Here is a 26,447-nt window from a genome sequence, read left to right on the forward strand (position 1 = left end):
TGTAGAGAGGATTGTGAAAGTTATACCTCCAAGTTCTTTTACATTCAAAACGGCGTTCTGGAATGGCACTGCCTTTATACTAAAACCTAAAATTAGAAAACAGAAAGAAAAGGATTAGCAACTCGACTTTTACATTGATACACTTAAGATGGTCAGATCCTGCGTGTAGAGAAAACTAAAGTTTGCTCTCCATAGCTTATATTTACACCAGACACATGCCAATTCCAAGATAAAACAGTCTTAGATTATCTTCTACCATTCTGAAACATCACTGACTATTATAGCCCAATATAACACTAGTCCCTTCCCCTCAAAATATTACCTACTCTTTAGCGTGGAATGATTATGCAATTTATTTTACCAATTAAAATAGAGACAGCTGGAAAAACTGAGACATTTCAAAGAAAATATTGAATCTATTGGGGCCTCTGGATCTAATTCTTAATATATTACACTTTTTTCCCTCATATATAGACCAGGAACTAGTAATTAAAACACAATGGAAACCACCTTATAATTTGAATTTTCTTGTATTCACTAGTATTTCATTAAGGACAGAATTAATAATACATAACTATATTTTCTTTAAAAAGTAAAATCAATAATCACTTAAAGAATATCATAAAACATTGAAAATGTTCACAGAATATAGTTCTGCTATTAACAATATGCTTAGGGCTTAACTATTCATACTGAAGGCAAAGAAATTAGTTGGAACATATAAGAAACACACATACAATGACAAACACTGGATATTTCTGAAAGGACAAGACGGAATTGGAGACCTGGGAGCCCACAACTCTCTCTCCCTCTTTCCTCTCTTCTCTCTCTCTCTCTCTCTCAAAATCGTTACTAATTTTTTAAAGCTAATTTTCAGGGTACAGTTTTCACATGTGCAGTTACAAGGAAATAGTCCTTTTCAACAAAATTATCAGTAAAGAAGAACATCCAAATACTTTCCATTCGGGTTGTTAAGACTGGCAGCGGGCAGAGTGACAAGTTCTCCTAAGCATGCTGTGGGTGAGAGTGATTGCACGGCAGTGCTCTGCCTGGGAAACAGGATGCATCCTTTTCATCTGGCCTATCAGCTGTATGCCTTCTGTCCAAGTTCTTCCAGCAATCCGAAAAGCTACATATTACACTCTATTTTAAAGGCGGCATTTGAATCAGACAGAACTAGACTCACTACAGCTCTTTCACTGCAGACAAGCTAGCAGCCTTAGCTTTCTTGTTTGTCAAATACGAGTATCTACTTCACAGCTTTGTCATAGGATGACAAGATGTAGGTACTGGGTCTATTACAGAATAATGGTGCATAGTTCAGAAAGTCATTAGATACTCATAAAAGAGAAAAGAGAGAGGGAGAGAGAGCCAAAATAAGGGAGAAGGGGAGAGGAAGGAAGAAAGGAGAAAGAGAGGGAGAGGGAGAGGGGGAGGGGAGAGAGAGAGAGAGAGAGAGCCCTGTACTAAAATGCTGGTGTGTTCCCAGCCTGAAGCAAAGCCTCTCCAGGTGTCTGGCCTCTGGGGAATCAGTGACAGTCTGTGCCAATCACAATACTCCTACAGGCACCAAAATTCCCCTGCAGGAGATTTGGATGCTTGAATCTATCTACCTACCCCACAAGGATATTCTACGGATTAAACGGCCATGGTTGTGAAATCCTGGAAACAGAAGGCCTCCGCAGATGCCGAGCAGTCTATTAGTGGTTATGTTCACGACAGCTCTCAAGAATGGATTTTCCAGAGAAGCAGGGCAGGTCCCAACTTTCAAAAAGAAAGTTATGGAGCCCAGCAGTAACATTTAATTGGCTTTGATTCTTAAAAGCTGACAACCGGCAGGGACTCAACAGAGAAGTAAAAACCCTTCCAGAAATGGCCACAGCTGTGGGCAAAATACATCTTTAGAAGTGTATTAATCCAGTAGGCAGGTAATGTGACTGTTACTGCCTTCAGCTCTTTAAAGGTATTCCACAATAAACCAGCTTTAAAAATATCAATGGTTAGAGCAACTGAAGTAACCGAGGAATTTTATTTATAGACACATAAAGGTTTCTGTGAAATGTTCATGTTTTCTCCTCAGAAGGAACATAGGTAGCTAGATTTATACTGCAATTGTATTCATGATCTCCCCTACTGCAGTCTTTGTATCGGCAGCAGTTACGGTAATTGCTGCACAGAAAACAAAGTCTGAGATCATTAGTTGTGTGTGTGTGTGTGTGAGAGAGAGAGAGAGAGAGAGAGAGAGAGAGAGAGAAAGAAAGAAAGAAAGAAAGAAAGAAACTTTTTTCATAGAAGAGAAACAATGCTTTTCTATTATTTTAGTTAATATAAATGAACTAAACAAAACTAAAGGGTTAAAATAACATTTTCAGTTCACATAAGTCCAACTAAGAAGAAAAGAAACCACACTCTGTGTTATTTCTGTTTACAGTGGATTGGACAAGGTAAAGACTTAATATTTAGTAGAGTTAAAAAAAACACATCAAAAAGTATTGAAGAAATGGATTTAAGAAATGAAAGCATTGCTACACAGAAAGAAGTCTGGGCTCAAATCTTACCTATTACTAGCTGCTCAATTTTAGCAGAGAAGTCCTTTCTGTGTTTTGTTTTATTTTGTTTTGCTTTGCTTTTAAATGCATGTTCTTTCAGATTCCAACGCTGCTAAAGATCTTTACCTGTTGTGGCAAACCTCAATGGTACCATCAGTCCACTCGCCCAAGAAGAAAGTAAAGCTAAGTGCTATACAGAATACTTGAACCCAGGTCTTGTCACCAGAGCCGTGCAGTGTCGCGGCGACTTCTGCATGCACCAGTGAGCAGGTGGCTTCACACTAATGTGCTTCCTATTGAGCTAAAGCTGTTGGCTCTGACCGGGCAACACGTGTGACTAATAAGCCCACACATTCATTTTCCTTTGTGTCTATAAATAATTTGACATGAGTAACCCAAATTAATTTTCTTTCAGGTCTACACAACATTGCTGTTTCACTTATTACTGGAACAAAAATAATAGCGTGAGTTTAGAAAGACCTTCTTGCTAGACATTATTTAATAAGACCTGGAACTTGGGGAAGGAAGTGGTAACTGCCAACTGACTGGGCCCGGAGAGCATGAACGTCCCCTGCTTCTTCAGATCCCACTGACCGCCCTTCTGTGTCTGTGCTGATGTGACAAGGCACTCCCTCAGAGTGCTCAAACTCATGGCCATGTTTTCATATAAATTTGGATTAGGATTCTCGGCTATAAAACGAGCAGAGTAGCTCCTTACGATTTCCTCTAAAATTAGGATCCCATTATTTATAATAAACAAGAAGGAGGAAATAATAGTAAGAGCTGAGTCAATTCCTAATGGCCTCTAGAATTTGGCTGGAGAACTCGAGGGCAGGTCTCTCTGGGCACCGTTCAAACAGCAGGATGGCCGGAGCCTGGGCTTACACGCTCATTTTTTCCTGGCCTATCTAAGCTACATTACTAAGACTGAAATCTCCCTTAAGATTTAACCCCACAAATTTTAATAAATATATGCCTTGCTACCTCTCTGGGGAAATAATTGTTTGCATAGCCTCTCAGTCAATGTTTTGCAATGCTTAAATCTTAACAAAACCTGTAATACAGGGGAGATGGATTTGCAAGTTTTGTAAAGAGAAAGCATTCCTGGGATTGTAACAAACTTCGTCTGGAAAGGAAGGCCAGTCTAATTTTATCCTTCATGTGTAACACAGAAATGTTTTCCTTGGGCCTACACCCCGGGTCTGTGCCTCCCCCTCCCGCAAGCCTGCACAAAGTAACTTGCATCCTTGTCGGTGCCTCTGGAATTCCTGGATTCCTCCTGAAGACCTGTAGGGCCAAAGGGAAGGCACTGCAGAGATTTGGTGGTCTCCACCAGGACCAGAAGCATTATTCACACCATGACAGTTTTGTGATGTTTGGACAAAAATCCAGCAAAATTCTTCTCAATAGGATTTCAACATCATAAAAGGAAATTTAATCTACAGGCATTTGTAAAGCCCGATCCTTTTTTAGCAGATATCAAAATTTACTGTTCAGCTTGCCCCTCTGGTCAACCCTTGTGCAGCTAATACTGAGCTTATTTTAAACACTTCCATCAATTTCTTGGGACCTTTTTCGGTCTTTCTTTCATACTGTCATGACCTCTGTCCACTGACAATTTTTCAAGAGCAGAAATATAAATGTCTATGTAGAGATCTCCTGAGATTTCCAACATCTTTTTAATTCAATGCACTTCATTTTCTCTCAGTAGTTTTTGCTCTCTATCAATACGTGTGTGTGTGTGTGTGTGTGTGTGTGTGTGTGTGTGTGTGTGTGTGTTTGAGACAGGGTTTCTCTGTGTAGCCCTGGCTGTCCTGGAACTCATTCTGTAGACCAGACTGGCCTTGAACTCAGAATTTCACCTGCTTCTGCCTGGGATTAAAGGTGTGCGCCTCCACTGCCCAGCTCAATATATTATTCTAACCCTTTAGATTCCGTTCTTTTGGTTCAAAAACAAAGGGCAAAGAAAATAATCCTCAGCTTAACAACTGTTCTTATCAACAAGCTCATAGTAGCCTCGGAGGCAAGGTGCTCCTTCAGACAGAACTCTCTCTTGTTTTTAGACCTTGGGAGAAGCTGCCCAGTTCTCTTCCAACGGCTCCTGCTCTCTGGAGGATTTCTTGGCCCTGTTGAGTTTTGACAATTTAAGTATCTTTTTAAAATTATGTCAAAGCTGAAAGATTGTTGAAGTTAACGATCCAATAAAATTTGGATTCCCTTTCTTCCTGGAAAAAAAGCAGGCATGCTTGCTTTGTGGAAACTGGATGGACCTGCCCTTCTTGGGATTGCTATCGGTTCGTAAGAAACCTAGGCTTAACAAAGACCCTCTTCTTAAGTGTTGAAAACAATTATTTCATCTTAATTTGATTTATATTTTCAAAATGTTATAAAACAGAGAAATAACTTAGAACAACAAAATTTCCTCATACCACATCAACAGAGTACATTATTATTACTTTTATATATTCTTCCCCAGTTTACATTCAAATGCATATGTTTCTATAACTTAATTTTTAAAAATGAATGTAAATTTAATTTTTCCATTTTATTCCACAGAAGACCATATATATTCCCATCTAAATCGTTTCAATTGAAGTTCTAAATTTTATTCAATAAACTCCGTTGCTTTAGGGCATTTACATTGCTTTAAAGTTTTACTTATAAACAATGTTTCAAGAAATTACCTTAAACATATAGTTTCTTTTATATTAGTTATTTATGACAAATTCCCAGTTGTGCCTATATTAGACCTGTTATTTCTATTTCTTACCATGTTGAGAATTTTTCCTCAGAAATCAATGTTGGAAATCTTAAATCTCATCAGTGATTTCCTAATTTTTAAAGACTTGACTACTGAGCTTTGCTCCAGATTGAAGTTTTCATGTAAAACCAGCTCTGTATTCCGAGTATAGCGTAACTTGGTTATAGTCTCCTCCTCCTCCTCCTCCTCCTACTACTACTACTACTACTAATAATAATAATAGTATAACTTGGTTATAGCTTCCTGCTAATAATATATAATAGCCATTAAAGTGTATATTGTTGGATTATCTGATTTTAGTATCAGATTAAACCTAGTCATAAATAAAATGCTCAGTTTTCACTCCTCTTTAAATTTCTAGAAAATACAAGAAACTAACATTTTCCCCTTTCCACCTACCCTGCAAAATGTTTAACAAGATCCATAAATGATGCCAAATTAATTTTCTTAACTATAATTTCAGTTTCTTCAGGAGACAAGGACCTCTCAGAATTCTCTATGTCTGGAGGGTTTGTCATCTCAAAGAAATGTGAACTTCATCCTAATGATCAAACCCTTTGGCAGAAAGCAGATGTTAATAGTTAAATCGTGCATATTAAATGTTGTTGTGCCATTTGCAAGGTATTGGCGATTTTATTTCTTTTTAAATTTTTTCTGATCACTGTAGCTAAGTCATATCAATTGTATTTCTCTTTTCAAAATAGATACTCAAGTGTCTGGCTTCATTAATTCTTTCTGGTACTAATTAGCTTAAGTGGCTTTTTAACATTGATTTATTTTCTTTTCTATTTAGAGTTTAATCTAGTGTTTCTTTTCTAAGCCCATCAATTCCAGGCCCTTTTCTTTTTCTTTTCTTATCTTTTTCTTTTAAGATTTCTTCATGTGTTTGTGCGTTTCACTTGCATGTCTGCCTGTGTACCACATGTGCCTGGGGCCAGAAGAGGGTGCTGGCTCTCCAAACTGGAAGCACCATGTGGTGCTGGGAAGTAAAGCCAGGTTCTCTGCAATAGCAAGTGCTCTTAACCGCTGAGCCATCTCTCCAGCCCCAAGTCCCTTCTTTTCTAGTGTCAGTGCTCAGTGCTATAAATGTCCCCCAAAGCACAGCTTTATAGAGATGTAACACAGATTCTGAAAAGTTGTCATTGGGCACAAGTCAGTTAGATTTCCTCTTGTGAGTTCTCAATTAATAGGTTAGCTAGAAATGATTTAGTTTTCAAACATTTGGAAACCGTCCTAAGGATGTTCTTGATAATGATTTCTAGTTCAATCATAAGAAAAGGATGGGCCTGTCCCACCCACTTATCGTCTGGGGAGCACACATAGCCCAAACTTGCTCCAAACACTGTAAGGTGTGTGTGTGTGTGTGTGTGTGTGTGTGTGTGTGTGTGTGTGTGTGTGTAATAAGGGCTGTATGTAGGAGGACATCCTCAATCAGCTCCATTGGCATTAATTCTGCAGATAGAAGTGTTTACACGCTGGATTGGATATGCCTGTTACGATTTGAAAATATATTTTGGTTAGGAGTCCGTATAAACTAACTGATATTTGCCGTATGTATTATAGTAGATAGTTATCTAATTTAGTACACATTCAAAGGCACTTGGAAGGAATGAGTGTCTTCTGTGGGTGGGTGGGGTGATCTGTAAAAGTTAACCGGGTCAGGTGGGTGGACAACATTGCTGGAGTCTACCATCTCTAGACTGATTGCCAGCCTATAATGTTCCATTGGTGGAAGAGGAGTTTCCCATTTTAATTCTGAATTTGTCTACTATTTTTCGTGTTATGTCCTTTGAAGACCTACCCTTAAGTAACTAAGCACCCAGTCCTCTCAGATAAAAGGATCCCTTCACCATGATGCAACAAACTTCGTTGTTCTCCACATTACTCTTTGCTCTGATGTTTACACTGTCTGACTCCGGGGCCTGGCTGTGGTGGCACACACCTGTAACCCCAGTACTCTGCAGGTAGAGGTGTTCTTTCTATCCTCCCTTGAAACCCTTCCGACTTTCCTTCTCTCTCTCAGATGACCATGCCTACACACATCTACCAGAGTACTCACTGTCCTTGTCGGAAGAAATGTCCACTGAACGTTCTCTTTTTCTATGTGTCCTGAAAAATGGTTTATCCATAATCTTCTGAAGAACCAAGAAGTCATAATTCAACTCATCACCATTTCTTGTACACTACTTCCTCATTTCACTAGGTGGGATCTTAGACTTTTGACTTCACTTTCTTTTTTTTTTTTTTTTTTGATTTCTTGGCTGTACCGGGCTTACATCATATTACAGAGAAATGCCTGGATTAAGATTCCTTAAAAACCACAGATGCAGGACTATAAGCTCTCAGGGGTGGCGATGTTTATCTGACTTAACTTGCTGATGCTGTGCTACAGCCTAGCTCAGGGGCAGACACAATAAAACAATAAATATGTAATGAATGACGGAACTGCAGTTGCTGCTTAGCACCCCGCTTTGCTCTCTTCCATTGTTTCTAGACAATCTCATTCAAACCCACATTTTAGTATATCTCAAGTCTATATCTGCTTTTCTAAATTTTTTTTCTAACCTTTACTTCAGCATTTGAAACACTGCTAGATATCCCACCAATATCAAAAACATTGGGATGCCACAAGCACCCAATTTTTCTAGTTTTTCTTTTCTTTTACTTTTTTAATTTCTAATTTTTCTTTTACTTTAAACCTGCCTGGCCTAGTTTCTCTCCTTTTTTTTTTTAAACTACTTCCCCCTAAATACTGAGTTCAAAACTCTTTGAGTCATAATTAAATTTTCTTTTTTCGGGCTGGAGAGATGGCTCAATGGTTAAGAGTACTGACTCTTCTTCCAGAGATCCTGAGTTCAATTCCCAGCATCCACATGGTAGCTCACAACCATCTGTAATAGGATCCAATGCCCTCTTCTGGTGGGTCTGAAGAGAGCAATGGAGTACTCACCTACATAAAATAAATAAATCTTAAAAAAAAAATAATTCTTTTTCTATCAGCCAATAATACGGCCATTTTCACAGTATTCATTTCATGTGCTAACTCAGCATCCAGAGAATTACTGTCTCTGTTGGCTCATCTCTCCATATTACAGGGGTCCCCAACAGCTCTTCCATTCTCTAGGCCCGACACCAGCACCCCACCAGTAAGACAGACTTTTCTCTGAATCACTTGTTTTAGATCCCAACAATCCTTGCTCCAATAGTCATGGCTTAGGATCCTAACCACCAGTGAAGCACTTTCCTAATACACTGATCACTAGGAAGCCTTTTTTGATCTCTTAAGCTAGAAATCACGTGTAACTTTCAGGCCTATACCGTCAAGGACAACCCACATCACATAACACAACACATTATCACAGTATCTTACATAGGACCTGGCATGTGATAAACAATCAAGCGTGAACCATTTGACCACTGGAAATGCTTGTCATCTTCCAAACCCAGTATAAACTTACTGATGGCAAGGACCTCTACAGAGGCCTCCAGAGAGGCCCTGTGCCAAACTCGAGATAGCTGCAACTCACAGAATTTTGATATCCAAAACGTTAGCCAACTTGCTATCTAATTCATCAGGAAATCAGCAAACAGAAGTGTTATGATAAGTTCCAGTAAAAGGGAAACATAAATTACTTAAAAATTTTACAGAAACAAATTTAAAACACATTACAATTTACTAATAAATCATGAAACCATTTGCAGGTGAGGTTTCCACTGTTACCCAACTCTGCTCTCCTGCACACAGTGGCTGATGACGCCTGGCCGCTGAGGGAAATGGCACGTTTTGTTGTTCTGACACTTAATTTGGATGCTACTTTGCCTGAAAGGAGTTTATAATGCGAATGGTGTTTATATAATTTCATAGCACATTACTCAAAATATGGACTTCTAGAGACAACCATGTGCTTGCATCAGAAATCTGAGGTCTTAAGCATCCCTGAACTTTATTTGAAAACTGGACCTGGCATACTACCTCTGTGCCTGGCTATGTTAAAATGAACAGATCACTGTATCTTACTCAGGTGACTTAAAAGAATAAGACATAATGGTTCTTACTTACAGAAGAAGATATTATGACGATCACAGAGGGTAAGGTAGGTTAAAACTGTACAGAGCCATATTGGGGCAGTCTTGCACTTGGTCAGAGTTTGACTTTGGTCAAGGTTAACTTCTCCCAGTTAGCCAGGATCCTGCTCCACCTAGGGTGGAGTGCACGTAGTAAAGGTTAAGTTCATTGTTCTTCCTGGTATAGGGATTCCTGAATTAAACAGGTGACCCACCCAGCTGCCGGAGCAGTCAAGACGAAGACCTCCAAGAGAAGCTAGACAACTTCCACCGGAACTCAGCCTGGAGTCTGGGGGGAAGGGTTTGCCCGAACTGTTAAAAGGTCCGGCGCCATTAAAGTTTACGGCTTTGATCAGTGAACATTGACTTAGCCGTACTTTCTTTTCGCCGCTCTTCCCTATGACCCCAAAATTCTCTCAACAGGTAACCCAGTTTACATGTAGCTGCTGGCGGCTACATAGTGGCGCCTGAACGTGGGAAGACCTGGCACGAGAGAATTTCTTGAGGTAGCCCTATCCAGCGAAGCTTCGCAGAAAAAGGTGAAAATTAATGGTGTCCGCACGGTAAGCAACATAGAGGGCAAAACTAGCGCTAGTGAATTCGTGTCTATGGTTGTGAGTGCAGGAATGGATACAGTTTTTCAAGCATACTGCGTGGACCCAGCGCAGGACTGCTTGGGTTGATAAGATAGGGAAATATGGGGAAGGAATTTGGTAGGCATTTGCCCAAAGCTCGTAAGAGCTGATTTCGGCGAAAAGAAAGGGGTTTTTAAAAATAGGCATATGTCCACAGCTTCTAAGAGCTGTTTAAAGAGGAAAATGGATGCAATTGCTTAACAAGCACGCTTAACTTTCTGTGTATCTTTCCGTGTTTGTCCCGGTGCACCGACTGTCTATGTGTATGTTTATGTCCTCTCTGTGTCTTTGTGTGAATGACTGTTTCATGTTAAAAAGAAAAAATTGGTAAAGATTACATCTGCTGGTAACCTCTTGAGCTAGCCACAGTTTGTGTGGGGATTGATTCAAAGCCACGCCGCGGCAGCGTAGCTCACTCACCCAAGACAGAAACATGGCTGGGGAAAAAGCCGCTCTTAAAAGCCCAGAAACCTCGAGATTTGGGAAGACCTTGGTTTGGCTTGTGAAATTCATGTAGTCGCTTTATACATGTTTCTAATTGGTTTTAATGATATAAGGCTTTACATTTCTTGACTAAAAAGTTATAAATTAATTGGTTATTATGTAAAAGGTATAGTGTTATTAAGAAAAGGTTAGTTTAAAAACTGGTGATTCAGTGTTAGAGCTATCTTAACTAACTACACGTGGCCTAACGCCACTCATGCTTTGTTCTTGTTTATAATTGGATTTAAAGGTATATTTTGCATGTCTTGACTATAGAGTATTGGCTTAAGTCACTGCACATGATTTAAAAGGTATAATGTTATTAACAAAAGTTAGGTTAAGGCTGGTAGTTTAGGGTAGTCGCCATTTTGAACACGTGGCATGACGATTAAGGCTGGTAGTTTAGGGTAGTCGCCATTTTGAAGAACACCACGTGGCATGACGCAATCCAGGAAATACAGGCCTTTGGGACGCTCCTAAATTGGCATGGTGTTTCATGTGAATCTTGGCCTGGAGATTAGACTTAATGAAGATTAAGATCTAAAATATTGTCTCTTTAATAAGTTACACTGTTATACACTTGAACATAAGAACTGGCATACAAACCTTGTGCTGTAAATATGTGTTTGCCATTAATTTTAAAGAAAATAGATTGTTTAAAATTGAGATTTGCTTCCAAAATTACAATTGTGCTCTAATATTGCAAGAAAACATTGAGTTACAATAAAAATCAGTGTGTCATTGGCTACAGTTTTCAGTTTGCAGGCTCGTAATTGTTAACATTTTGTAATTAAGATAATTTTGAGAGTGATGCAGCTATGGGTTTTAGAGGCCCATTGCCACTTTTCCACAAGTTTATAGGCTACAATGGTAGGAGCAAAATTTAACCCTCCAAGATTAAAAAGGATATCTCTGTAGAAATGTATTTGATATCAAGTAGGTTCCCTTGACCATGGAATTACTGGTTTCTTTTGTTTAATCCTCAAAATGTCCTTGCAGGACAGATAGTTTGGGTCTGGTCTTAGATAAAAGGCTCAGATTAGAAGATATTTACATTTGAGGAATCTCATACCAGTCCTTGCCAAGGACTCAAGGTGGATCCTAGGGCAGATAAAAAAATTTACATTTGAGTTAATGCAAAGCTTAGAGCTGCCTCAGGGGAAGCTAGTGAGGAAGTTTTGAGAAATTGTTTCTGCCTTACAGGCCCCACCTAGGGAGTGTTTGGCTTTAAAAAAAAAAAAAAAAAAGGTTTTTGACTTATCCAGGTGTGGGTTAAAATGCAGTTCAAATCTATGAAAGGTCAAGGAGGCTATAAAAGCATTAACATTTGGCCTGTCTACTCCCTACAAAATTATTGTAAATTTAAAGGGTTGGTTTTTTACTTTACATTCTGATAATTATAAAAACATTTGCTTCTAATTTTAAAGAAACAACAAAGCAATTTCATTAGAAAGTTTTGCCTCAAGGAATGGCTAACAGCCTTATGTCTTGTGAAAAAAAATGTTTGTCTCTCTTTCAATACTAGAAGTTAAGATCTTAAAATTTTCAGTGTATAATGTTCATAGAATGTTTGTTACAGGCCCTTGCTCCTATAGACTTTTAGAATTTTTAGGTAAATGGCTTTCAAAGGTTGTTAGGATATATTAATTGGCTTTATCTTATATTTACCTCATTTTAAGCTTGCCACAGAAGGTCTTAAACCTCTGTTTTCAAGGTAGGAAACATTTGTTCCTTGCTTCAAGCAACAATCAAATTTATTATTAATGGTTGGTCTATTACATGGTAAGCATTTTTAGGCAAAATTAATAATTGTTATCCAAAAGATAATTTGTACTATCAGATCACATGTTTATTCCTTTAAGTTTCTCCCTGCTTCAACACAGATACCTGAATTGGGTGCTATAGCAGCTATTTTTAAGATGTTAAAGGTCAAGCTTTTAATAATAGTAGATATACATAGCTCATGGTTTATAATTGCTTAAGATTGGTCCATTTTTAATACTGCTAATTCTTAATTTCTACAGTTTATACAAATGTGATTCAAATTTCTAAGAACAAAGGATATGTTCTCTAAATGACTGTCCTTTAGGTATTTGAAATAATTTTATATTTTGTGCACATCAAATTGTAAAGATTTGTTCTTGATGTCCTCAATTTCTACCTCTACCACGTAATGGTGTTAATCCTAGAGGACTTAGTTATTACAGATAAATGATATTCATATTTCTAATTTAGAAGATTAAAAAATATGTACATGTGACTAATGATTCATTTTTAGGCTGTCTAGTTGCAACTGCTCTAACAGAAAAAGCAACTATATTTTATATAATTACATAGTTATTGCCTATGTTATGGGTTATACTTTGTGTTCCAACTTAAATTAATAAAACAATATCTTCTTGGAAGAAAGAAGAGAGGGGAAATCGTGTCCCTGTACATATAATTTAAATTATGCTTACATGTTTTTAAGAAAATTTTAAAATTTTAAAATTTAGATGCCAAGAAACTCCTTGCTAAATGTATATGACATCTTGTAATTAGACATATTGATGTCTAGGTGAAATGAAGGAATTCACTTACTAACATATGCCATGATCCTGATTTAATATTGGGGGAGAAGGCATGTCCTCTGTTTTTTCCACAGAATGCTGCAGAAGATATGCTGACTGTGCTTGCTGAATGCCCAGACCATGGTAACATAAGAGCTATATTGGATATATGTTCTTGACTTACCTCAATTGTTAAATGTCCCAGGTTAGATAAATTGCCTAGCTTCAAGCTTTTAGACTTTGTGGGACAGAACATGGAGACTGTTATGCTAGCTTAGGAAAAATTAATTAAGAAGAGTTAAAATGACTCTTCTCCTTATTGTGTTCAGCTGACTTAACCATAGACTAGTCTAGAAATAATTCCAATATTGAAGATTCCAATTTTGAGGATGGCTAACAATCTTCAGCCAGCTGTGTTAATTTAACATATAGTCTCCACTTTTCCTGAGAAGTAACAGCTTAATTCTTGATTCACAAGGCTACCTCTCCCACCTCAGAGGCCAAGCCTTGGGTCCTTAAAGTTGTTAATTTACAACTGAATTGGATACTTCTGGGACAAGTTAATCCTATTCCACCTTTAACTCTTGACCTTGTCTGTTAAGCAGACTGGCTGTCTCCACCCAGGCTCACCTGGATGGAGAGATTACATGTCTGTTAAAGACACTTGCAGACCCCCCTGGCTTCAAAACTTACACAAGTGGATCTCCAAAGAGGGAGCCACATAGAACTCAGATCTATGTGTGTTTGTTTTTGAACAAACATGGGTACCAGCGAGACGTGCGAGGCAAAGCACTGCATGGGGAGGTGAATTTCTGCTTCTGAGTCCCCAGGAAGTACACCTAATTGCATAGGGGTTAACGTCGAGAGGCTGTCCTTAAAATAATAAGGGAGCCTATTACCCCTCCTCTGAAAAAGACGTTATACAATATTTAAGAGGAATTACGGTCAATGCTTCCCCTCCTGGTTAAGGCCCGCCTTCTTATGAAGGATATTTATCCACTTGTTTTCTACCTCCTCGTGTTCAAATTAATAAAAAAAGGGAGGACATGTACAGAGCCATATTGGGGCAGTCTTGCACTTGGTCAGAGTTTGACTTTGGTCAAGGTTAACTTCTCCCAGTTAGCCAGGATCCTGCTCCACCTAGGGTGGAGTGCACGTAGTAAAGGTTAAGTTCATTGTTCTTCCTGGTATAGGGATTCCTGAATTAAACAGGTGACCCACCCAGCTGCCGGAGCAGTCAAGACGAAGACCTCCAAGAGAAGCTAGACAACTTCCACCGGAACTCAGCCTGGAGTCTGGGGGGAAGGGTTTGCCCGAACTGTTAAAAGGTCCGGCGCCATTAAAGTTTACGGCTTTGATCAGTGAACATTGACTTAGCCGTACTTTCTTTTCGCCGCTCTTCCCTATGACCCCAAAATTCTCTCAACAGGTAACCCAGTTTACATGTAGCTGCTGGCGGCTACAAAAACACTACAGAGATCAAATTTAATATTCAACAAATTTCTACATCTAAGTCCAAACTTGTGCCTCTGTTTATAGAATATCAAGTAAGATGTGCTGTCTGCCCTTAGTACCTTAGGAAGAGCAGCCAGGTGAGGCAGGCATGGGAACAAAACAGTTGATAGGTGCTGATGGGAGGACTATGGAGCCAAGTGGGGGAGGAGGGAGGAGGGAAGAGGGAAGAGGAAAGAGGGAGGATTCAGTGTTGTCTATGGGAAAAGGAGACCCATAGACAACCTCTAGAGCTCTGCAGAGTTACCAGTACTTAACTACAGTCACCTGCTCTCACCCTCCCTGTTCTCAAGGCACATACACATAAACTCCTTTATAGACCCCATCATCTTTTACATTTTTAACTCTTAAGACCTAAAAAGGCCTACACGTGCCTTGAATTTGGCTTTCGCCAAATCTGAGCTGAACTGAGGTGAAGTTCCTGATCACCAACATTTTTCCTACTTAAGAAACCCTAGTGAACAATTTCCTCACCCACCATCAGCTGAGCCAGGAACTGAGTCACCGCTGGCCTCTCTTTCCTTCTTCGTCCCAAGCCAAGTGGTGACCGAGTCCTGCCAATTCCCTCAAATGTTTGCTCTCCCCATTCTCAGCTCTCTGTTTTTCCTGTCAGTGCTTCACTTAAGGCCTTCAAGTGCATCCTCCTCCTCCTCCTCATCATCATCATCCAGGGGCTCCTCAAGGTTGTCATGCCCCCAACCAAGGCTAGCCTCATCCTTCTCAAATGGACATCTGAGCGTGTTGTTTCCTTGCTCACAAGACTCTGAAATCTCTGTACACTACAGATGAAGCTAAAATTTCTGAATTCGGTGTGAAAAGGTTTGCCCAGACTCAGCATTTCCCTTAATATTTGCCACCTGGCATGCCACAGAACACAGAGAGCCGTGCAGAAACATGGTCCTAAGAGGCCCTGCCCTGATGCACACTCCCGAGGTCACATAACTCGGCTTCCTCTTTCTCCCTCTACCCTAGTCTCTTGTCCCTACCTACATGCCTGCCTTACCGATCGGCTTCAAATCCAATGGGGAAAACTTTACCACGCATCCCACCGCTGCACAGCACACGGTGCTGATAAGCCTTGCCTTGCTTCTTCTGTTGGGTACTTCTACCTCAACTGCCCTTTTCTTCACCTATAACCATTTTGCCATCATTGTAGTGGACACACACTCTTCTTTTCTGTCTCACTATCAGAAGGGTAAAGAGGAAATACTGGGGAGGGGTGGGAGTGGGACTCTCAACTTTGCTCATGGTGCCCTTTTGGGGTAGGTAAGTCCTCGCTGTGGGAACTGCCTTGTGAGCCACAGATCACATCCTGGCATCAGGAGCCTATAACTACTGTATAAGCCAGAAGCACCCTCACCCAGCTATGGCAGGCAAAATGTCTTCACACTGCCAGGTATTGCGCCTCTGCGTGGGGGACCAATACTCCCTGATTTAAAAAATAAACAAAATGGCAACACTATTTAGAGCAGGAAAGAGGGCTTAGCAGTTAATAACACTAACTGTTCTTCCAAAAGACCTGGGTTCAATTCCCAGAATCCACATGACTGCTACCAAATACCTGTAACTCCAGTCCCAGGAGATCTGTGCCCTCTTCTGGCACAGGCATACACTCAGGTAAAATATGGCATGTGAAATAAAAATAAATACAACTCAAAAACCATTTTTAAAACCCCTGTATTTTTGACTCACCTTTTCAAGTCATAAACCGCGGTAAAGGGTAAAGGACCTATAGTGCTCAAACCATCTATCGTTACAAGACAACCAGTGAGGTGAGGAAGGGCAGTGCACATCACTAGTGCTATGACCATGTGCACATCAGTGCACATCACTAGTGCTATGACCATGTGCACATCAGTGCACATCACTAGTGCTATGGAGCAAGCCCATGACCAGCCAATGTCAGCTGGATTGCAAGGGGAACAGCGCTCAGTGGAGCTTCAGGCTAGAACTCCCCAGACTCCAGGGTTAGGTTTTATAAGTACTTTTATGAGCTAGGTTTATTCTGTGTCACTGGCAAGAACAGAAATGGCGATGCACGGCCCAGCTACTGCATGCTAGTATTTGTTCCAGAAGAGGAGACAGAGTATTTAAAGTTGAAATAGGCATGCTACTGAAGCACGAGGTGACGGACTGAATGGGCAGTCGAGGCCACATAAGCAGCACAGGTTGAAACTGGCCACCGCGGGGACGAGGAGGAGACAGAGACAGCCGCTCGATACAACACCCACCTGTGGTCGACACAACGTTCTCCGGACTTTCGCTGCAGAGCTTGGACAACAGACTGGTCTTCCCAGAGCCTGTGAGACCTATGCAAACCAAGTCATATTCAGGGCGCGCAGGTGCTGGTCCCTTGCAGCAAAGTGCTCGAAAACACTGCCAAGAGAAAGAGATGGAGGCAAACCTCAGTGAAAGATGGAAACAACGGTGCAAATGTAAAGAGAGTAACTAAGTACCCCCATCAAATTTAAGCAGGAATGTGAGAGCTTCAGGTGGAGACACCTGGGCCATATCACTCTGTCAAAGTAAGAAACGTTCCTGAGAGTGTTACGCAACAGCCACGAGACCTGTCTATGACGCCTCGATGTGACAGGATCAACAGGCATGGGGTTCTAAGAGCATCCCACTAGTGCACATCCTTTGAACCTACCCATGAGGAAGCTACGGAAAGCTAATCTCAGAAGCATCCTGTACAATACCTAGTCTGTTTCCTGAAACACCACTGTCTCAAAAGTCGGAGGCTAAGGAGCCCACTCCTCATGAAGAATCAGAAGACATAATATGAACTGAGATGCATCTTAGATTAGATCCTGAACTGGGAGGAAGAAAGCACCATAAATGACAGTATTGGGACAATAGTGAGGACTGAATATAGACTGCGCATTAGATAACAGTGTTGCATAAGGTTAAATTTCCTGAATTAAATAACTGTGCTGTCATTATGTAAGAAAAAAGTCGTTGTTCTGAGAAAACACATGCTGAAGTACTTGCAGGTGAAGGGTCTTGAAATCTGCAATTATCTGGCTCAGAGAAAGTCTCAAGTCTCTTCTTCCCTCCACCTCCATCTGGTGGGGCGTGTGAGAAAGCGAACATGGAAAAGCCCTAACCAGTGATGCTGAGTGAAGGACCTGGTCAAGGTCTGGGCTGGGCACTGAAGCCAGGGCACACAAGGAATGATGTGCCTCTGAGCTTGTTTCAATGTTACTTCAAAAGAAGAATCTTAAATCACAAAAGAATCCATGCCCTCTTGGCTGTTGCTAACTTGGGTTTGAGGTTAACTGACTTCGGGGTTTTATGAACTATAATCCAGTTTTCTGAGCCATACAAGCTTACTTGGCAAAGACAAGGGTTTGTAGTTATAGGCTGTCATTTATGAAGTGTTTGCTATTTCCATGCATCTCCAATCCAGTTAAGGTATCGACTACGCACCACTTTGCAGAATATTCAATGTTCCCAATATTCGTTCAATATGAACATTAATTCATAAGGAACTAGAAATACAAGTAAAGAGAGAGGAAAATTCCTAATTTGATTGTCTGAGCTCATAGAGAAAGAACTATAAAATGTTGTGGTGATTCCTCTCAGATAAGAGCCGAGTGCTACTTAGCTACCACACTCTCATGGTCAAGCCTGATTATTCCTCTCTCCATTTCTAACATGTGATCAAGCCTAGCCCATGTGACCTATGAAATGTGACTTTCTCAACTGCCCTAAGGCTGTGCCCCTTTAATACAGTTCATGTTGTGGTGACCCCAAGCATAAAATTACTTCCATTGCTATTTCTTAAGTATAATTTTGCTACTATAAATGCCTGTTGTGTAGGATGTCTGCTATGTGAGCCCTGTGGGAGTCCATGACCCATGGGTTGAGAACTGCTACTCTAGAGTCCATTGGAGTCTCCCCACCTAGTCTGTGGTCACCTAGAAACCACCATTGCCCCACTGCTTCCACGGATATTTAACCTTGCGTTCTGTTCTCCACTGCACCTACTGTGACTGTTCATAAAAACAAAATCCATTCAATGCGCTTAACTTTCCTCATTCTATACGCTTAACATCTACTGACCCATGGTTGTAAACTCTTATCGTGGTGTAGGACCGCATCCAGACAAGATGCAGTCAGTCGCAGCCAGTGTGGCCAGACTCACATCTACCACTGTTTCCAAACCGTGCTGAGCATGTCACCTGAGATGGTGGCCTATGCTGTTTCCTCTTCCATTCCGCAGGCTTTGCCAACAGCTCTTTGATTTCAACTTGACCACCCTTTCCTGGGAACAGACAGCTCTGATGGGAGACTGTGTCAGCAACTGATGCCAGGCTCTCATACCTTGTCGGCAAATTCATCATACTGACAATTCGTATTCCCCACCAGACTGGGGGAGCCACGTGTGTCCGATGTGGTCTCTTGTCCCCAGTGCCTGGCAGTGGACAGGGCAAAGAAGCTACCCTCAATAAGTCACAGTTGGATGGAGAATGAATGATATTTAAGTTTTACCTTAACAGGAGAAGAAAAAATACAAGGGCTAAGAGGATGCTTGATCTCTGGGCCCCTGTGTTTCAAAGGAAAGTGTCCAAGTCAGAGAAACACTTGGCTTTTATACTTCAACACCAGAAGTTAGCCAAGTCCCTCAAAGACCTTGTACTTCAGTTTTTGAAGTACAAGATCTATTTTCTCAATACACTAGAGGTTCTTTTTACCCCAAGTTCATTTTTTCCCTCAGTTTTTAAGAGGTTTTGCTGACTTCTGGTCGACAATTTTATGATCCATATTCTACATGGATTTATTAAACTCTAATGATATTTCCTCTCTTCCTTTTAAGTCTGAGGGGTCCTTCCTACAGCTGCTCCCCCTACCGTGGTGTCATCGGCACTCCTCCTTGGCATTCACTTGAGTTCCACTATGCTTTCTCCTACAAGATGAATGACTAGACCATCAACAGCCTTCTCGACGCCAGCACGTCACTCTCTGGACTCACATGAGGAATGGCTCACCCTGTCCGAGACTCTTCCTCATTCCTGAGACTCCCCATGACTAGACAGATCTCTGCGCGGGCATATGCATTTCCTTGAAGGTGGCCACTGGTTAGCAGTCGTTTACATTAACAGGGGGTCTTCTATATTCAACTCTGACAGACAGCACTAGACAGCTATGACTGGTTGCTTTGGTCTTTGTTTGAGGGAACAAAGGAAGGACTTTCTCTCTCTAGAAACCAGCCGCTGGCTCACTCAGCTCCTCTCCTGTAGTTCCTCTATACCAGTTCCTGGAGGGCAGCGGGACTGGCCCCACTATGTGAACCAAATTGCCATAAATCCTAAATACAAAATGAAGTATGTGAGGCTGGCAGGGTGGCTCAGTGAGTAAAGATGCCACCAAGCCAAGGGACCTCAGTTCATTCCCATGTGGCAGAGGGGAAGGCGGAGTCCCAGGAGTTATCTATCTTCTGACTGCTATAACAATGCTGTGGCACGCATATATGCTATATTAGATAGATAGATAGATAGATAGATAGATAGATAGATAGATAGATAGATAGATAGATAGAGACAGACAGACAGACAGACAGACAGGCAGGCAGATTTTGCCCAAAGTTATGCAATTTCATCTCCATGTTCCCTTTAAAATCCAGAACACAACAACTTTATACCCAAGCCCACCCAAAATCTATGACATCTTTTGATTCATGTCGGGAAGTCTCAGACACTGACAGAAGACAACTGAGCAGTAATAGTCTGCCCTCTTTCCTCTTCTATTCTTCCCTGGACTGTCAGCTCCATCCCACGGCTGACTCACACAGTCTGCAATGTCACCCAGCACGACAATGCCCTGGGAACACCTCGCCACTGTCCCCGAATCCCCAGTTCTGTAGTCCCAAATACTCTGATGGGACCCAAACTAAACCTGAATGAAAGAAAAAGACTCGTTCCCTCTTCCAAACTCAGACCAGGGAAACGCAGCTCTGTGGAAGAGAAATGCTGGACTAGTAGTTGTTACAAAGAAAAAAAAAAAAAGAAAGAAAGAAAGAAAGAAAGAAAGAAAGAAAGAAAGAAAGAAAGAAAAGAAAAGAAAAGAAAAGAAAAGAAAAGAAAAGAAAAGAAAAGAAAAGAAAAGAAAAGAAAAGAAAAAGAAAATATTTAAAACATAGTTCAGAAACCCAGAAATACATATGTATTGGAAACAAATGCCACAGTTTCGGTTAACAGAGAGAAAGTGTTATATTTTGAGCCCACACCATAGAACTTTTAAGTACGTGCCATTTCAAAGCTGGGAGGAACGTCCGTGCTTTTTAAGTTGGCTCCCAAAATTGTACAGAGTTTTCATTTGTTTCTTGTTTTAAAACCTAATGAAGCTTTGGATCTTATAGTCAATTTACTGAAAATTACTCACTTTGGCCTCTAGACTATACTGTACCAAAGGTCAGTGCGTTTGTCTCCGACAGCAGCTCCCCCATTGTTAGGAGTAAGCCCCTTTCACGGCTGTACAATGCGAGACACAATGCTGTCGGCAGTCCTGACAGCGAGCGGCAAACCCGGGCTTCATTCCCAGGCCAGACACTGCGGCATTGTGCGACTCTGCTCCAGCCCCATAAACCTCTCCGTGCTTTGGCTTGCCCGTGATTAACCAGTAACATTTAACACTATCTGCCACTTCCTTTCTTCAGGAGGATGTTAGGAGGCATGAGTTCAATGCTTTACACTCCTAAGAAAGGCGCCAGACTGGACAAATAAGCGGTCTCGGGGATGCTCATTTTCCTAAGGTATCTTGGCTGCTAGCTAGCTTCCCTGGGTGAGAGCCTGGCAGCCCCCCACACAGCCCAGCATGGAGCCCCTTCTATCAACCCAGAGAGGCCACTCATTCCCAACCCACCCTAGCTCTCAACCCAGGTTCTGTTTAAAAAAAAAAAACAAAAACAAAAACCACCAGGGCCCTGTGCAGCAGGAACCAAAGAACAGAGCAGTCTGAATTTTAATCCTTCTCGGGGTACCACCATCACGATCTCCCTTGCCTAGACTATTTCAGCCTTTTTCCACAGGTCAGTTATTACTTGTTCCTCTTTGAAAAGAGGAAAGAGGTCATGTGTATTGAGGATAAATTATTTTAGAACAAATAAAACTTTAAGGGTAAAAGCGGGGCTTTGGATAAGAGTCTGGTAGCCAGCCCTATAGCAAGATACTCAGGGTCTGAAATTTTGCCCATTTTTTGTTGGGAACAGGCTCAGACAGTTGGCAGATGCAGCCATGCAGTGAACACAGTAGGTACTTGTTGAATATCTGCATAATGAACCGGCACTGCAAAGTACTCATTTGGCATGTAGCTATGGACTTCATCAGCCCTTAAAGACTCCAGCTTCCTCCAAACCACATAGTAGTCCTTCAAACAGGGAAGCAATTGGCCTCCTTACTGCTATGACCTTGGTCTTCCTCTGTCTACTGGCCAAGACCCTGTTTACTGTTGAGAGGGCACTTCTCCAGCCTCTTCCCCCATTACTTAGTGTTGTGTACCCTGCCCGTGCTGCAGGTAAGACTTCCACCCACATGTGTTTTTTATCTCCGATTGAATTTACCAGCCGATAGAAATATGCACTCAGACCTAAGGATATATCCATTTTTTGGTTTCATTGGTGGTTCTAAAAGTTAAACTTTTATAGATTCTGAGGGTGGCCAGGCATCTAAACAGCCAGAGAATTGTCCGGGCACCACATATTTCTGGACGAGAGGCTTGCTGAAAAGCCCTGCTCTGGCATCAGCCCCTGCACTGCCAGGATTCCCTACCATCCTGTGGCATGAAATTCCCAGCCTTGTGGGACATGGCATGGGTTTCAATCAATGCTCTGTTTTACGCCATGAATACAAGATTTTATTCTGAGCACGATTCCAATTCGGTTGACGCTCTATAGTTGCTGGAAAGTTTTCCTCAGTCGGCGTCAGGTCTTCCCCCAGACACCCAGACGACACCCAGACAGTGCCCAAGCCACAGTTTCTTCCTTATTTAAATATGAGCCTCACCAGACCAAAAACAAAAAAAACAAAAAAACAAAAAAACAAAAAAACAAAAAACAAAACAAAACAAAAAAAACCCTGGTGGCTTCTGTATCAGATAGCTATGCATTTTCTTTCTTTGTTAATACAAGGGCAGAGCTTGTTTGATTCCTGAGACATCACTGAGTCAAGGCTGTACCTTAAGAGAAAAATCACCTCTCTCCCTCGACATCTGTCTCTCACAGAGCCTGGTCTCAAAAATGAGAAAGAGGCAGGTGGGCATTATTTACATTATTTCTTTTTAAAAATTAAACATTTTATATGTATGCATGGTACATGCCTGCTGCCCATGGAGGGAGATTTGATTTCTAGAATTGTTGTCTTTGTTGTTGGGGTTTTTGTTTGTCCCCCCCCCCCCTTCTTTTTATGAAGTTATTGAAATGGAACTCCAGGCTTCACGAGCGCTCACAATAATCAAATATGAGTCTGTCTTTTGAAAATGTAACGCAATACAAAATACAAATCAATTCCAAATGTGTGGAAGGACATGTCTCAACGGCTTTAGTTCTGCAGAACAGAGACATCAGTCAGGACCATGATGACTGGGCGCCCACAGACATCGAAAAGGAGGAAAAGGGAGGCAGCGAACCCTGGTGAGCACGAAGTGCAAGTAATTGTGGAGTGTTAATTCAATAGTTCTGATTTCAGGACCAGAAAACTGAGGTTCAAAGAGGTGAAGTAGCTTGCCTGCCAGGGACAGGATCCAGATCCCAGCAGTCTAGCTCCAGAACTGCTTCTGGAGCCCCTGGAAATCTCAGTCCCTCACATCTGAGAGTGCATGGAAAAGCAACTTCAGAGTCACTCCTAAGGGCAACCTAGGTAAGATCACATTCCAAGGTCACTCCAGTCTCCAGGCTCACGTCCTTAGACACTGGGAGCTGCTACATCCAGACGCAGGGACCAGAGCATCCTAAGTGGTGAGATGGCGCAGTTGTTTAGAAGAGGTCAGGGAGTCCCAGAAAAAAGGCTGATTCCTTGATTGAACCATGATGTGCAGCTTTATCATGAAGGGCCTTTCATTCCAAACAAGGACGCAAAGATACCACGTTGGTGCTCCTTGTCTGAGTCCATCACTTCCTGTGCCTGTTCCCTAACCCTCTAAAATAGGTAGCAGGAAACGAGAAGAGAGGCTTGGCCAATTCACTTCTTTCATTTAACCCCTTTTTGTCCTTGGGAAGGGCACCACTTATCTGAAGAGAAGCCCGTGCAGAACATAGATTTCTGATTCTATAGACAGAAATGTGGGAAAAAACCTTTACTGGGGCAGACCTTTAAATATATGTTATTTAGTCCTTAAAATATATGTATGTATAAGTATATATATAAAGTATATATATTTATGCATTATACATACATCTACATATATATATATATATATATATATATATATATATATATATATATATATATATATATGCTTTGATAAAGTAAGCTAATAAGAAAAACAAATGAAGCTGATTGAGGGAGTTATGGGAGGGAAAATCCATGAGTAAGCCCGATCTCACAGAAATGTATTCACAAGACAATGATCTAGAAAGAACGTGTCTTCTTCAAGCCAATCTCTATCTGTAAGATGAGAGAGGAATGTCAAACACACCCCACAGCCTTGGAAGCCCCTGAGTTCTTGAAAACACATGAGAAGAGTCTAAGATCAAACCGCACCAAGTGCAGCAAAAATACCAAGCAGGGAGATGGAATACCGTAGCCCTTGACCGCCAGACAGCCCGGAAGACGTCACTACCTGGCAAGAGCAATCCACTTTTTGAGGTGAAAAATCCCCCTGCCCTTTAAGACCCTAGTGAGAAAAACAATAAACTGTTTTCATAGAAGATGGGTCAAACCTTTGGGCCATGTAGACTGGGAGCTCACAGATGAAGGCTCTGGTCCGGAATTGTCCCAGGGCTGGGGCTGCTGGCAGATACATCACAGTGCCTCGGGACACTAAGTCTGTCTTTGCAGTACCCTTTGTATTTCTCAACCCACATTCCTTTTTTGGGGTGAAACACTCCATTATTTGTGCTTTGTTCTGGGCTGTCTCCTGTCTCTGTCCCTATTAACGCGTGGCAACAAAAGAAACAAACAGAAGCAGGGGATTTCATGCTCAGCAGCTATAGACATTGGCCTCACGGCTGTGCAGAGGGGCAGACATCTGAGTGCCGCTGCCGCCGCCGCCGCAGCACTGAGCCAGACCAGGGGCCCATGTGGCTCGCGGTGCGAGCATCGGCCGGCCATCCTTGATCAGGAGTATTCACCCGGCCAAATATGGGTATTTCAGAATTAACTGAAAGTGGGGTTTCCAAAGTTTGGGCATGTACGGAACAACTAGGTTTAAAGAGACCAATTCAAGATTCTTATATCCCCCTGGTTATCCAGACTCGGAGATCTGTCACACAAATTACAGATCAGAGAGCTAAGAATCAAAAAGAAAGAAACCAGGAGATTCAAAGGGGAAGCTACATGGAAAATACATGCTTCTTATTTTTAAACATAGGATTGTTATCTTGTAATAGTTGGACAGGAAATCTGACGTTTAAGAATGAACTTTTATAACAGCAGAATTATCCACTAAAACCAGCAGTGCAATCCCTAGGCATGGTTGTCTGTAACAGAACTCAAGCTTTATTTGCTTTTGAAAACATCTCCTTACCAGGGCTTCGCCTATAACAGTTTTACAGCGTATATGATTTTTCCCCCTAAGGTGTGAAGAAATACTAATTTAGATAAAACTGAAACACTAATACATTTTATATACACCACCACTACCACCACCACCACCACTACCATTATGTGAACAGACTGTTTCTCAACAGAACGCAGGTCTTGAAAATACAAAAAGCATGTTGAGCATGTCTATATTTTATGTATTTGGAATGAGTCAGGTCTTGGAAAACATTTAAAGAGAACCAGCTCCCTGGTCTCCGCCCTTCAGATGAACTGAAGTGTCACCAAAAGCTCAACAAAGTATGCTCTTTCCCCTCACAGTGCCACAGAACTTCACACTGAGATGCTTGCAATGCCAAAGAAGAAACTAAATGCTACTTCTTTTCACCCTGTAGTCCTTAACAGGAACAATCTATTCTTTTGCTTACGTCACTGGGCTTTACCCCCACATACTGCAGGGTCCCTGGCCCCTACACATCTGTCCACCTCTGCCTTCCTTAGGCCTTTTGGTCAGAACATTACCACTGTCCTCAGGACAATGATGATGTCTGCTGACGTCATCACCTCAAGCATTACTCTCGCCCATCTCCAAAAGGCTCTGGTCTCTCTAAAACACATAAAACCATTTTTCATGACTTAAAATATTCTTGTAACCATCTGTATCTGCGAGGGTAATACAAATTATTTACAGAAGCAGACAAAACTTTTTTTTTTTTTAAATTTGGCTTTAGCTGTTATCTCTGGTTCCATGAAATGTCTGTAAATCATCTAAAACAGGATTTGACAGAAAAAATAAATAAACCCAAAACAAAAGAAAAAATACACACACACAATACAATAATAATTCTCTTTAAACTGTTATTTTCCCACTATTACTTGGAGCCAATGGAAACCACATCCTCTGTTACTTGCTTCCTGTCATCTAAGAAGCCCACTATCTTCTTCTGCAACGATCAAAGTTCAACTCGACGCCCATGTGTCCTAGAACTTCTGTGCTCCCCAGTCTAATCTGAATGATATTCTTTAAACTCTTCTTGGGCTTCTTTCTTCGTCCACTAGCACAGCACTTCCATTCTGTCCTGTCTGCTTGTTGTCCGTCTTCCCCCACTAGATTCTGAGCAACTGCATGAAGGTACTAGCTCAACTCCGAAGGGGATGTCTGACTCAGCATCCAGATGCCATGTGTCAGGAGTGCC

At 41.3% G+C, this 26,447-nt stretch overlaps 1 protein-coding gene across 5 annotated transcripts in view; it reads right to left on the reverse strand.

Moving 5' to 3' along the window:
• The window catches only part of Arl15 (ADP ribosylation factor like GTPase 15), a 370,731-nt gene that overhangs the window by 227,074 nt on the left and 117,210 nt on the right, over positions 1–26,447 (reverse strand). For all 5 annotated transcript variants that reach the window (XM_052159499.1, XM_052159501.1, XM_052159500.1 and 2 more), the window contains 2 exons: positions 16,786–16,930; positions 27–86 (listed from right to left, as the gene is read on the reverse strand). In XM_052159499.1, the coding sequence (XP_052015459.1) occupies positions 27–86; positions 16,786–16,930 (205 nt within the window). The remainder of the gene's footprint in view (positions 1–26; positions 87–16,785; positions 16,931–26,447) is intronic.

The sequence above is a fragment of the Apodemus sylvaticus genome, chromosome 16, assembly GCF_947179515.1.
Source record: "Apodemus sylvaticus chromosome 16, mApoSyl1.1, whole genome shotgun sequence".
Lineage (NCBI taxonomy): Eukaryota > Metazoa > Chordata > Mammalia > Rodentia > Muridae > Apodemus > Apodemus sylvaticus.